We start from the raw sequence: 13,766 nt of genomic DNA on the forward strand, positions 1-13,766 counted from the left end.
GCTTTTTATTGCCTAGTAATGCTTACAGTATGAATCTCATTCAGTTCCATGGAGCCTGATTATTTAATATTTGAAGGAAGTATTAGGGTGGAGAGTGAGCACTTTTGATAAGAAACTATGGCTGTAACTCTGATTCTATGAGGGCGCACACCTGGGGTGTACTTCTAATTTTAGTTGTGAGGCCCAGGAAATGCATCAGGGTTCAGACAATCTTAGGTTTCAGCTAGTGCACCTGTACCGTAAGAACTGCAATTTAGACTCCGCCCCCCCACCCCCAGAATAATTTAACAGGAAACTATTTAAGAAAATATCTTGGTAAGAGGTTCCAGAAGTTCTATTTGTTGCCCTTTGGGATCCAATATATTCAAGATCTCACCCTACAGTTTTTCTGCATGAAACTTGCCCAGGAAGAAAAGACTTGGAAGAGTGAGGCAATGCCACACGTGGGTTTTACTAACGTTTCCTTCCATTAAACAAATAACACTGACACTCATGGAAGAGAGAACTCTGAAGAGAGAACCCCTGGCAGCGATAGGGAAAGGGAAACACTGCCGGGGGCCAGGGGAACCCCAGGTTCTAGAGACGAGGGTAGGGAAAGAAGTGCTCAGTCACTGCGTGTGGTACACACACTGCGTGTGAACTCACTTCACCCAACTGGGCGTCTTAAGGAAGCGCTCTTCTCCTGCACCTAAGACCACGGACCACAAACCCGAGCACCAGATCTTCGTTTCTGTATCCTGGGCCTTCTGACCTCCCCACCTCCACCGGGGGGCGCCAGTTCTCCAAAACAACAGGGCAGGAATTTCCTAGTCATCTCTAGCAATGCACCCAAGTGCCTTGACTTGACCTGCACTACAACCAATTCTCGGACAAACCCTCACTCTGCAAGGCATTAACCACCTCTGCCTTATCACCTCTGCAAGGGCATTAAAAACACACCTCCCCACTGCAAGAGCAAAACTGCAAATCCAGAGAGGATTTGCTGTGCAGGCTGAGAGCAATGGCAGCCTGCAAAAGCAGTCCGCCCCTGGAAATGCAGATTCTTCAGAAAAGTTCCAAGTGCCCCAACTCGTGTTCATGCACGTGCTATGGCCAGACCTTACTTGGAACTGCTGGAAAGATGAACCAACAGGAGGATGTGTTACGGTGAGTCAGTGCTTACCCCAGGGACCTGCATCCCCGCTCGCAGGGGGCTGGGGAATGAGGGGATCACAGGATGATGCGAAAGAGGAGACTCACAGTGAATGTGCCATACACTCCTCGGAGATGAAAGGAGAGGTCCCTGAGGCTCAGAGGGGAGGGGTCCTGGACAGTCACACACCTCAAGTTTCCAGCTCCTAAGCCAATGCACTGTCCCCTAACCATGCCACTTCTGGAGCCGAGTCAGCTCAGGGACCTTGAGCCAGCACTCAGAACTCCATCCACATCTGTAAGTGGCCCTGTGGTGGCTTCTGAATCCAGAAGCCCCCATTTCTCATCCCGTGCAGTGTGACCCTGAGGGGGGCCGTGGTTCCTCACTCACAAAACAAGGAGGTTGTACCAGACGCTGCTAAGGTGTCTTCTGGTTTTAAACATCCCCTTTGATCTCCCCTCTATCGTGGACCTATGATGGTCAGACCTTACTCCACTGTATATTCAGCTCGTTGGATTTCAAAACACTTCTGAAACAAACTAAATGAAATGTCCCAACCAGCTTGTGCTTCAAATGACTAAGAGGCTCATAGCTTCACCTAATCTAGGTGAAAATCAGGGGTTTAACACCGAAAGAGCGGGGAAGTCAGGAGCTCCCCAGACATGATCCAGGGGACAAAGCTAGACAGAGCGGACACTGGAGGGGCTGAGGGTCCCACTCTTCCTGCTAGCCTGCAGCCTGGCTCACAACAATAAGGGATTTGTCTTTCCCCCAAGGACACACTGTCTTTCCTCTTACTCCACACAACAGAAGCAGGACAAGTCCCCACCTGCCACCAGGGGCAAGGCCTGGGGATGAGGGGCAAGGCCGGGCAGAGGTAAAGGACTTCTCAGTGCTGTCTCGTCCTTAAGTTCAGGATGGTTTCTGGGGTCACAGTTTCTGACCTTGGGCACATGCAAGACCATGAGGCTCAGGCCTATTAATTTTGTATAAAACCAGGAATCGAGCAGCCTCCCCAGGCTGCCATGAGGACAAGGTGGAAAAACGTACGGAAGGTTCCTGTCGCCTACCACTCAGTAAACATGGGCCTCCTCCCTCCCGAAGCAGCTTCATCCCGCTCTATTATGTGCCCCTGCTTGCCCAGGTGAATGTTTTTTTCCAGAGTCTCCTAAGGTTCTGCTCATTAAAACACAATGTATGTGGGCAATCTGCACATCAACACAAGACGTCAAACGCCTCCTCGTGTTTGGAGAAGATGGTGCTCGCTGTGGGGCCTCTACAGCACCTCCCTCCCCTGTCCCCTAACACAACGCCTATTGTCACACAGCCCACACTAGAACTGCCTGCGGATATGTTTATCTTGCCTGCCAGGTGGCAAATGCTTCAGGGACAAGGGACTGCAGTCTTGTCTCTGCTGGGGCCCCTGCTGAGTGTGTCTGACACACAGTAGGTAAGACAGGTGCCTGCTGGGTAAACTAAACACAGATGGGACACTTTCAGATGAATCTCTGTGCTCACAGCACTCTCTGCATTCTTTCTGTATACCAAGATAAAAGCAACGAATGCTATTGCGATGTTGATGAAGGATGGACAGTACTCCTTAGCATCTGTTCCCACCCAATCATTTCAAATGTTCAGTTTATTGCCCGCTCCTCACACATCAAAACTTCCTTGAAATACTAATCCGACACTTTAAACACAACCTTATCTCTGTAAATGTTTGTAAAAGGATGAAGTCCATAGTAAAAATCAACAGCTACTACCATCCCCTGGTACGTAGTAGTGAGCATTGATTGTGTGCCTAGAGCCGGGCTCCAGACTTATGTTTTTCTCTCTCCTAATCCGCACAGCCAGCCAGTGAAAGTATTATCCCCTTTTACAGATGAGAAAACTGAGGCATGGAGAAGTTAAGTGTTTTGGCCCGGGGTTACATAGCTAATAAGTAGACGGGACTCCATTCTGCCTGCCCAGTGATCAGTTCAATCCATCACCTTCTTGATTCTGGGGAATCAGGATGGAGGACAGAAGTATAATTAAAAGTTAACCACCCAGGATCCTGCCGTGTGGCAGTTTTCCACCCAGCTAATAACCTGCCAGCAATTCCCACACTGGAGCACATGAGAAGATTTCCAGAGCTTTCTGCATTCTTTTACAAAGTAGTCAGGAGTAGCCTACAACCCAGGGGCAGAAACAGACCATTCACCCCAGGTATATACCTTGTCAAGCCTTTTCCATCACAAATGCCTCGCTCATCACATTTATTCCTTTCTGTTCCACTACTCTTGCTACTTCCAGGTATTCTTCCTTGGCTTTTGAAACTTTCCCACATGCACTAGATCCCCCTACCCCCCAATCTTCTCATCTGATTGTTGTCTTCAAATCCTGGTTCCACACAGCACTGGGGGCATTTGGGACAGCAGGAGAGTGGGGTCTGCTGCAGGGCACCACAAAACATTGCACTCTGGGATTACATATCCCACGACACAGGAAGAAACCCAGGCCCAAACAAGGCTACTTTTGAAAAAGAAGGGCCGGACTGGCGAGAGCTAAAGGCAGTTTTACAGGACAATGCCTGCCTTCTCCTTTATGATCAGAAATGAAAGGAGCGCAGGGTGAAAGAGGAAACCACTTCCACCTCCTTACAAAACGCAATTTCAACCCCTAATATTACATTCGCCCTTGGCAGCCTCCTTCCTCTCAGTCAGTGGTATGGAAACCTGAGCCCTTTACAAGAACAGTCAATGCCTGAACAGGAAAACTAAAATTGGAGGTAGAAGTCTCCGGCCAGGAAGTCCTTGGTGTCTTTTGCTGTAATAATTGTCTTTCTTGTTCATTTGGCAAAACACTTGGCACAGGCCCAGAGTCCAGGGAAGTGGACAACACGTTTCTAGTTTGATGAGTCAGGGACAGCATTTTAAAAGCTGCCCCGGTAAAGCCTTGGTCCCCCTAAGAGAATCACAAATTGTGAGAACCCAGCGGTCTGACAACCAGAGTCAGCACCAAGAGACAAACAATTCCCTGGATGGTTGGGGAGAAAACTGGGCAGACAGGGCCTCCCACACGCACCACATCTGCTAAGAGACATTTTTAGCCGAAAGAGATTTTGATGTTTGATGATACTTGAAAATCTTTTAAGTTGTACAAGACCCAAAGTCACTCCTTGGGACTTTGGGAAGCACGCACACAGGACACACAGGACAGGGAGCCCAGACACCAAACTCCAGTCCAGCTCTGCTTGTAACCAGCTGGGTGACTGCAAACAACAACTTCCCAGACCTCGGTTTATTCACCTGTCAAATGAGGAGAATCTCAGTTTCATAAACTCACACAGTGTTATAAATATCCGGTGAAATAATGTGTGAGCACCCCTCCCACTGGCAAAATACTTTCTAAGTGTGTGATAAAAGATTACGCTTATTAATTTAACAATCCTCATAACCCTATAGGATACACATGATCATTTCCATTTTTATACATGAAAATGGTCTTGGAGAAATTGGGGTCTGACATCACAGAGCTAATAAAGCACAAGCTTGGATTCAAGCCCAGGTCTTTTGATGGCAGAGAGCTTGGCCATGACAAGAAGCATGCAGTACACAGATGACGCGGAAAGAGCACTAATCGGACATCAGGAGACCTGCGCATGAGCCTCTCCAGTAAATTCCTTTACTTCAGTTTCTCAATTTCCTTCTCTCAAAAACTGGGGTGAAATCACCCATCCTATTGACCTCGAAAGGTTGGCAAGAGCCCCCTGGGCCAGGGCAAAGTTTCCTAAATGGAGAGCAGGGAAATCCAGTTTAAGAGAAGGGACTCGGGATCAGGAAAGGAAGTGAAGGATCAAGGATAATCATATGAGGTCAGACAATTAAGTTCGCGAACTCATCCTCGAAAAAGGGCTACATACCTACCTCATTGCTGAATATCATTATGGTCACCTTCAAAGTACTCCCCTTGGGAAGATATACACTGACACCAGCGCCTAGTCCACCCTTCAAAGCAATGTTGGAACTCTTCTTCTAGAATGGCCATCAGAGCTGTCATCGTATTACCCTTGATGTCCTGAATGTCATCAAAATGTCTCCCTTTCAGTATTTCCTTTATGTTTGGGTAAAGAAAGAAGTCATAGGGGCCAGGTCAGGTGAGTAGGGAGGGTGTTCCAATACAACTATTTGTTACTGGCTAAAAACTCCCTCACAGACAGCGCTGTGTGAGCTGGTGCATTGTCGTGATGCGAGAGCCATGAATTGTTCGCAAAAAGTTCAGACCGTCTTACTTTTTCACACAGCCTTTTCAGCACTTCCAAAGAGAAAACTTGGTTAATGGTCCAGGGGGTACAAATTCATAATGAGTAATCCCTCTGATATCAAAAAAGGTTAGCAACATCGTTGCAACAAAGTTCACGAGCTTACTTGTTGGACTTCATTCCCCGCAGGGAATTTTGCAGGGGGAAGAGGAAGAAAAAGCATTCTGGAGCTGCTTAGAAGATGAAAGGGTAAACTAAAGGAAGGACTTCAAGTGTATGCGGCTGTATTCAGTGTTCGGGGAGCTGGCTTGGGGTGATGCTGACGCAGGGGTGCTGCACAGGTAGATAGATACTCCTTTGTGCAGTCTCCAAGAGACAGACCTCCAGGAGCCTTGTAGAGGATGGGAGGGATTTTTTTTTAAAAATATCCTTGTGGGATAAAATTAAACATTAGGCATTCTGTTACAGTCCTCCCAATTAAAAATTTTTTACTGATCTGTGAAGTACAAAAGTTTGAGGACCACTGTTCTAAAACACCTCCTAATGCAACTGACCCACTGATATAATTATATGAAATTTCACTTATTCAACGAAAACCACTACACATCTGGCCTGTGCCCAGCACCCTCCCAGGTGTTGGGAAGCCATGAAAATGCTCTTTAAGATGCACACCGGGTGGGGACATTCTTAACAATAGGCTTTTACATTTTCACCAGTAATTTATCCCCAATGTCATCACTTGCCAATTAATGACTGTGCCGTTTAGGAAGCTCATTAACAACCCAGGAGTCCAGGTTCCTGGGAGGCTCTCCCATTCACCTTCAGGCAGTCTTCCACCCTAAGTCTCAGTTTTCTCATCTGTAAACACATAGGCATCTGACTATGATTCATTCCAGAGGAGCCAAGCCTATTGAGGGGACGGGGAAAAAACAGGCATACCTTGGAGATGCTGCAGGTTCTGTTCCAGCCCCCCACAATAAAGCAAGTTGCAATCTTTTTGCTGGTGGAGGATCTTGCCTTTAATTTGTAAAAAACACAACCGTGAAGCACAATAGAACAAGGTATGCCAGTAGCTACTTTAAACTCTGGATGGCAGACCCAAAACCAGATTTGAAGAAAAATGTCATTGACAGTTTTCCGTCAAACAGACAGGTATGATGAAGAAAGGAATGCCCCTCTCCCCCTGGGATTTTCCTGGGGTCCTAGTCTGGGAAATTCTTACATGGTTGGGACATGGCTCTGAGCTGGATTTCTACAAAAGAAGAGTAAGGGCCTGTCGTGTGGGGGACCCTGCTCGCTGCGCCATGTGTCATGTGGGGGACCCTGCTCGCTACGCCATGTGTCGTGTGGGGGACCCTGCTCGCTACGCCATGTGTCGTGTGGGGGACCCTGCTTGCTACGCCATGTGTCGTGCAGGGTGCCAGGCTGGGTCTCTGGTCCCGCTCCCCACATAAAAACGCAGGATATGGTGAGGCCAAAAAGGAACACCCACGGAGCCATAAGTAGGGGAGTCATATCACTATATTCTCTCTGGCGGCATCTACCTCTTTGCAATCCGCTCTTGCCAGCTCAGCCACCATCTTCTTGCTAGCCCCCATTTTCCTGCCAGCGTAGCCACGGCAGTTATATTAGTGGCCAATGGCTCACTGGTTACAGCTGACAGCCAACTAGCCACAGCTGATGGCCATGCAATCACAGTTGATGGCCATTTACTACCTGAGCCAACTCCTTTCTATGTGAGGTGGAGAACCTGGAAACTGCTTTCTGGGGCTCTGCCCCCACAGGGCCATATCCCACCTGAAGGGCAGCCCAGTGGCACTTTGTACCCCCAACAGCCATAAGAAGAGAATGGCTACAGCCACTGAAGGTGGGGAGCACTTACAAATGAACAACCACCTGCCACTGCCTTCGCCAACTGCAGTGCTTCCTCTGACTTTTCTGACTCTTTTTTCAATAAATGCACATTTCTTAATATATATCTGTCGCGCGGGAGACCCTGCTCGCTGCGCCATTTGTCGTGCAGGGAGGCCTGCGTGGTCTCTGCTCCCGCTCCCCATACAAGAACGCAGGATATGATGAGGCCAAAAAGGAACACCCACGGAGCCATAGGTAGGGGAGTCATACCACTACGGTCTCACTGGAGGCTGGGTTCACTGGACGTGCGACCTGCTGTCCGTTTTGTCTGCAACCCACCGACGACTCTCTTTCACTCTCCTCCACTCTCCTCGGCTCTCCTTCGTAGCCGCAGCAGTTATATTAGTGGCCAATGGCTCAATGTCTACAGCTGACGGCCAATCAGCCACAGCTGATGGCCATCTACTACCCGAGCCAGCACCCCTCCACGTGAGGCCGAGAGCCTGTAAACTACTTTCTGGGGCTCTGCCCCCACAATATCACACTGAAAGCCAAACAGAGCTTGAATTTTTAGACCTCAATTTATAAAACACTTAGAGGTTCTAGGGTTTTTGTTTTTAATTAAAGGACCCCATAGTTTGAAAAGTGTAGGTTCTAATTATTCAGTTCCAAGACACCAAACACACTGCATGGTGTCCCCACTGAAAGTCCCCTCAGCTGGACAGCCACTGGTTTCACAATGAAAGGGCAGCAAGGTACCTTCCTCCCTTCTCTTCTGCCTGGATGTCCACCAAGTTTTTTAATGATGCCCCCTGGTAAGTTTCAAAGAGTCTGAGACCCTCGCTTTTACCGTTCCAGCAGGTTGCCGGGGCCCTCCCCGGGGCAGAAGTGCAGGAAGGTCTGGGTCAAGTGTGTGTGTTTGTGTGTGTGTGCGCGCGCGCGTGCGTGTGTGTCCTGGGTCTCTACCATGTGAAATCACCACAGAGAACAAATCCCCTGGACTTCCCAATGGCCCAAGGGCAAATCTGTCAGGGCAGCAGACCCCTATCGGGCTCTGCTTGCAGACATTTCGCTGGAGGCACTTAGCTGCCTGGGAAAGCTGCGCAGGAGTAACCATAACACCTGCAGATGCCCTGTAAAAGGCAGATGGGCCTTGGGCATGTCCCCAAAGCCTTTATTCAGAAGACAAGCCCCTTTTGCGGCCGCTGGGTTAGCTCGCCAAGCAGCTCGGGTTTAATACGTGGCTCCTTCCTCCACCCACAGCCATCGAGTCCCTCTCCTCTTACCTGCGGTCCGCGCCCCTCCACTCGGCGCTCCAGTGCCCGGGACCCAAGAGAGGGGCAGCTCTGAGGCCTGCGGCGCGCCCCCTTCCCAAGACTGGCTGGCTCGCCCGGGGCTGCGGGCGGGGAGCCCCGAGGAGGCGTGCGCCAGGTGCCCTCTTCCCGGAGACACCGACTGCCCCGAGAGACGCGCGGGCCTCGCGACCGCGCTCAGGGAAGCGCAAACAATGCCGAACAAAGCCCGCAACGCCGCCCAGTCCACGCGGGGCCGCACGGTCTCCGTGCTCGGGACCGGGAGGGCTGGGGGCCCAGCCGGCTCCACTTCTGGGAGGGCGAATAAGTAACCGGCTCTTCTTCCGAGGCCGCTAGCGAGGCTTGGGACTCGCCGGGTCCTGCGGGGCTGAATCAACTCTGGGCTCTGACTTCCCGGGACCCGCGTGGCGAGGTGCGCACGGTGGGACCCCGGAGCCGAGTTGACTTTACTGGCCCGCATGGGCGCGGCTCGGGCCAGGGGGCGCTGCAGGCCCGCAAGAGGGGCGCCCGGGGTGGGAGCCACGTGGGACACCTGTGTTTCTCCGCAGAGGGAGGCGGGGAGCGCGGCGCGGGAGGTGCATTTGGAGCTTCTGGGAATGCGGTCCGCATCGCCTCTCGCGGTTTAAACAAGGCGTTGCTAGCCAAAGTCGGTAAATAAACGAAAAGTACTTACTCCTGCGCGAGGTCCCAGCCTCTGAGCCGTGCAGTAGCGAGAGTTGTGCCACCTGCGGGCGACTCCGCAGGATTTATTGCTCCGCCGACTCATGCGAAAATGTTGGCTTTGGCATCGCTTCTGTTTGTCATGGCAATTGCCGTTTGTTTACCTGGCTGTCCAATCATTGCAGTTGCGAGATAATAAGCGGCCCTCTTGGCCAGTATCCCCATTGAAGTCCAGAAGGTGCCTGCCTTTTAAAAATCAAACGCCACATGCAAAATAGCACAATGCTTACTTAGCAGGATGCCTCCGTACATATGGTATACGGAGCCCTCCACAAATGGTGGCTATCATTGCGTAATCTAATTTTCATACTCATCAAAAAAGTGTCATTACATAATGTGTGCTCATTGCACAAAAAGAAAATACCAGTAAGCAAGTTAAAAAACCACACCAGGGCAGCCGGTAGGTAGCTCAGTTGGTTAGAGCGCAGTGCTCCTAACACCAAGGTCTTCGGTTCAATCTCCACATGGGCCAGTGAGCTGCGCCCTCCACAACTAGATTGAAAACTACATGACATGGAGCTGATGGGTCCTGGAAAAACACAGTTCCCCGATATCCCCCCCCCCCCCAAAAAAAAAAAACAACTCCACACCTATGGGGACAGAGTCCCAGAGAGCAGTTTCCAGGCTCTCGGCCTCACGTGGAAATGTGCTGGCTCTGGTAGTAGATGGCCTTCAGCTGTGGCTAATTGACTGTCAGCTGTAACCAGTTAGCCAATTACCCACTGATTATAACTGCTGGGCCTACGCTGGTTGGAGAGTGAGTCGAGTGGACAGTCCAGTAGGTCCATTGGCAGTCAGAGAAGCAGACAGTAGGTTGCAGGTGTGTGACTCCAGCCACCAGTGAGACTATAGTGGTATGACTCCCTGTCGTGTGGGGGGGCCTGCAGGGTCTCAGCTCCCGCTCCCCACATAGGAACGCAGGATACCATGAGGCCAAAAAGGAACACCCACGGAGCCATAGGTAGGGGAGTCATACTACCATATTCTCGCTGGCAGCTGGGTTGGAGACACAGGAATCAGGGAGCCACACTGTTCGCAACCCTCACTGCGCCTCTGCAGGCTCAGCCACCATCTTCTTGCTAGCCCCCATTTTTCTGCTAGTGTAGCCATGGCAGTTACATTAGTGCCCAATGGCTCAATGGTTACAGCTGACAGCCAACTAGCCGCAGCTGACAGCCATCCAATCACAGTTGATGGCCATTTACTACCTGAGCCAGTACCTTTCCACGTGAGGCCGAGAGCCTGGAAACCGCACTCCTGGCTCTGTCCCCACACTCCCCTACCTATGGCTCCGTGGGTGTTTCTTTTTGGCTTCATCATATCCTGCGTTATGTGAGGAGTGGGACTAGAGGCCCCGCAGGCCGCCCCGCACGACAACACCTATTCCACCACCCAGAGATAATCACTGTTAACACTATGGTGGATGTTGTTCCAGTGTCATGTCATTCTATATAAAAATTTACATTCTTTTTAGTTCATTCCATAGATACTGACTCATAACCAGCTTTTCCATTTCCCTTCTTGAACATCTTTCTGTTTTATATTCTAACATATTTAACCTATCTACTATTGTTGAACATTAAACTAACTTAATTTTAATCATGCAATTAGATATTTGTGCTTTTGCCCAATTATTCCTTAATTGCAAGAAAGTTAAATTTCTAGGCTACAGAGGCTATGCAACTTAAGGCTTTTGATGTGTATTAACAAATTGTCTTCCAGGAAGGTTGACCTGTTTCTTCTTTTCCACGACCTTCCCTCCATTATTCTTATAAATGTCAATTCTGATAGACTTACAACAATTTTTTTTACACCTTTCCTTTTTTTAAAAAAAAATTCTAAAAGTGTTGCCTTTCTGTCTGTGGTTCACAGTTGGTTTCCAACCCTCCCAACATTGCCAGAACAGTGTAAGTAATGCACGAACACCTGTGCAGGGGAGCTTGATTGCAGAGCCAAATGCTTGGGGGGCAGGGGTGGTCTGTGCCTCTAGATGTGCATTGTCCCATAGAAATAAAATGCAAGCCATATACATGGGTGATTTTAAATGTTCTAGTAGCCACATTAAAAAGTAAAACAGAAATTAATATTAACCCAGGAGATCCCAAATATTATCTCAATATGTAATCAATATAGAGATATTTTCTACCAAGTCTTCAAAATTCTGTTACATTTTACATTTACATCTGAATTTGATCTAGCCACACTTTCAGTGTTCACTAGTTACATGTGGCTAGTCCTGTGCTGCTTTAGACAGAGCAGGGGGTTGAGAGGGGCAGATCTCAAGTCCTACCGTGTTTCCCCGAAAATAAGACCAGGTCTTATCTTAAGGTTTGTTCCAAAAGACGCATTAGGGCTTATGTTCAGGGGATGTCCTCCTGAAAAATCATGCTAGGGCGTATATTCCGGGTAGGTCTTATGTTCAGGGAAACAGTAATAAAAGTGGAAATTTCAGAGCTGACAACCCTCTCTCCCCAATCTGTGATGATTGTTAACATTTCCCATCACATTTTTGCCTACTCAAATTTACCTTAGAGAAGCCAAATTTCAATTCTGGATGTTTGTGACAGTTTGACATCTTTAATTGACGGTAAATTTTCATTCCGTGATTAAGAAGTAAAAGGTTAAGCTATAAATACTGGAGAGATACCCGTAGCTTCAAACTCCTTCACATCAAAGTGTAATCTGTCCCAGGTGCCTAGAAGGTCTTTAGCAGGTGTGCAGGTAGAGTGCAGGGAAAGGCAGGCGGCACAGGCTCTGGAGCGTGGTGAGTGGGAAACTAGCAGGTGTAGAAGCTTTTTATACAGAGGGAAGCTGGGTGGCTAGTACTGTCATCCAAATCTTGGTGAAGATTTGTGGAAATTTTAAAAAGTCACCATGAAGGAACATCATCCCAAAGGGCTTGTGAGCACCTTGCTTCCAAGGACTTGCCTTCTTCGTCTTTGTGGCCCCAGTGCCTGGGAACTCTACACAGAAAGAGCCCGTTTAAAATGTGAATTCATTCATGAAGCACCCTGTACGGGATGTCTCAATATTAAACACACAAGGTATGAAGACTCTGAATTCCATGCAGATGAATGGAGACTTCAGCATGAAACGAGACACCCAGTGTGGTGGAATGATTACTGCTTTAGAGATGCTTTGGAGATAAGGTGTTCTGGGGTCCCCCCTTCAGTTCTCCTGCCTGCTGGCTTCCTGACAGAAAAAGATGCTTAATTTTCCACTGCTGTTTCCTGGCCTATAACGTTCAAGGTTGATGGGTACAATGGTTCCCAACTCGATGGACACCCAATTCGAATTCTTTACATCCAGCCCCCCGCCCAGTGATAAAGGAAGCTAAAGCACATATGAAAAGGGCCAAAGTGGGATGCCAAACAGAGCCACAAAAGTTGTAGATTTCCCAGAACCCACAGAGCAGCCAGTAACCAGAACCCTCTTGTTGAGAAATGAAAGGACAGGAAACAATGCATCTTAAATGGCAAAGAAAACATCCCAGAGAAAACAAAGGGCCCCATTCTGAAGTGCTCCATGGGCAGCAAATTAAGCCATAGCCCAAACCGGGGGCAGGGTGGGGGTGCACAGACATGAGGAAAAGAAATATTGCCATTTCAAAGCTGAAGCCCCTTAGGTTTGGGGGAGACACCAATTGTTCTAAGGGTTAAAGTAAATATTCTAATCCTTCAGACTGAGGATAATTATGAACAAGGTTTTACTGGATTTGCTTTTGGGAAATGTGATGCTTTCTGGTGAATCAAGTAAGCATGGAATGTCTACAAGGCAGAGGCTACCCTTGGGTAATCTAAGTAGGTCATTCAGTCAACGACCCAAACTGCACAAGCACTGGAATGCAGTGTCTCAGGTCCCGCTCCCTGCATAAGAACACAGGATATGGTGAGGCCAAAAAGGAACACCAACGGAGCCATAAATATGGGAGACATACCACTATATTCTCACTGGCAGCTGTGTTGGAGATACAAAAGCAAGCATCTGCCAGTACCTCAATAAGGGTTGTTCCTGCACCCTAGTCTCGCTGGCGGCTGGGCGAGATACACAAGTAGGATCCACACGATCCACAATCCACCATCCATGCTCACTAACCCCACTTGCTAGCCTCAATCCACCATCCAGTTTTCTGCCTGCCTGCCTACCTGCCTGCCTACTTTCCAACCAACCAACCCACCCATCCACCCACCCACCCAACCAACCAACCAACCAGCGTAGACACAGCAGTTATATCAGTGGCTAATTGGCTAACTGGTTACAGCTGACGGCCAACCAGTCACAGGATGTTCCCACCTGAGCCTGGAAACTGCTCTCTAGGACTCTGTCCCCACAAGCACTCCACTTCAAACTGTCAATACTTCCAAATTATCTTTGTTTTTTCACACACACGTTATGCCTTAGCAGAAATTTGTTGAATACATTTTGAGAGGAATCCTGGTGCACCGTGGAGCTGGCAGAGTAGGCTTCTGCCTGATTTATAAGCTTCACAGTCCATCTCATTTCT

At 48.9% G+C, this 13,766-nt stretch overlaps 1 protein-coding gene across 3 annotated transcripts in view; it reads right to left on the reverse strand.

Moving 5' to 3' along the window:
* VWA2 (von Willebrand factor A domain containing 2) overlaps positions 1 to 9,517 on the reverse strand; it is a 46,128-nt gene extending 36,611 nt beyond the window's left edge. The window contains exons 1-2 of one of the 3 annotated variants that reach the window (XM_088791852.1): positions 9,216 to 9,517; positions 940 to 1,112 (exon numbers count right to left, since the gene is read on the reverse strand). In XM_088791852.1, the coding sequence (XP_088647978.1) occupies positions 940 to 1,112; positions 9,216 to 9,308 (266 nt within the window). In that variant the 5' untranslated portion in view covers positions 9,309 to 9,517. Of the gene's footprint in view, positions 1 to 939; positions 1,113 to 8,515; positions 8,865 to 9,215 lie in introns of those variants that run through there. The other 2 variants (XM_019725204.3, XM_019725203.3) reach the window with 2 other exon arrangements.
* Positions 9,518 to 13,766: the final 4,249 nt, after the last annotated feature.

This window comes from Rhinolophus sinicus, chromosome 15 (genome assembly GCF_057876585.1).
Source record: "Rhinolophus sinicus isolate RSI-liver-muscle chromosome 15, RSI-T2T, whole genome shotgun sequence".
Taxonomy (NCBI): Eukaryota; Metazoa; Chordata; class Mammalia; order Chiroptera; family Rhinolophidae; genus Rhinolophus; species Rhinolophus sinicus.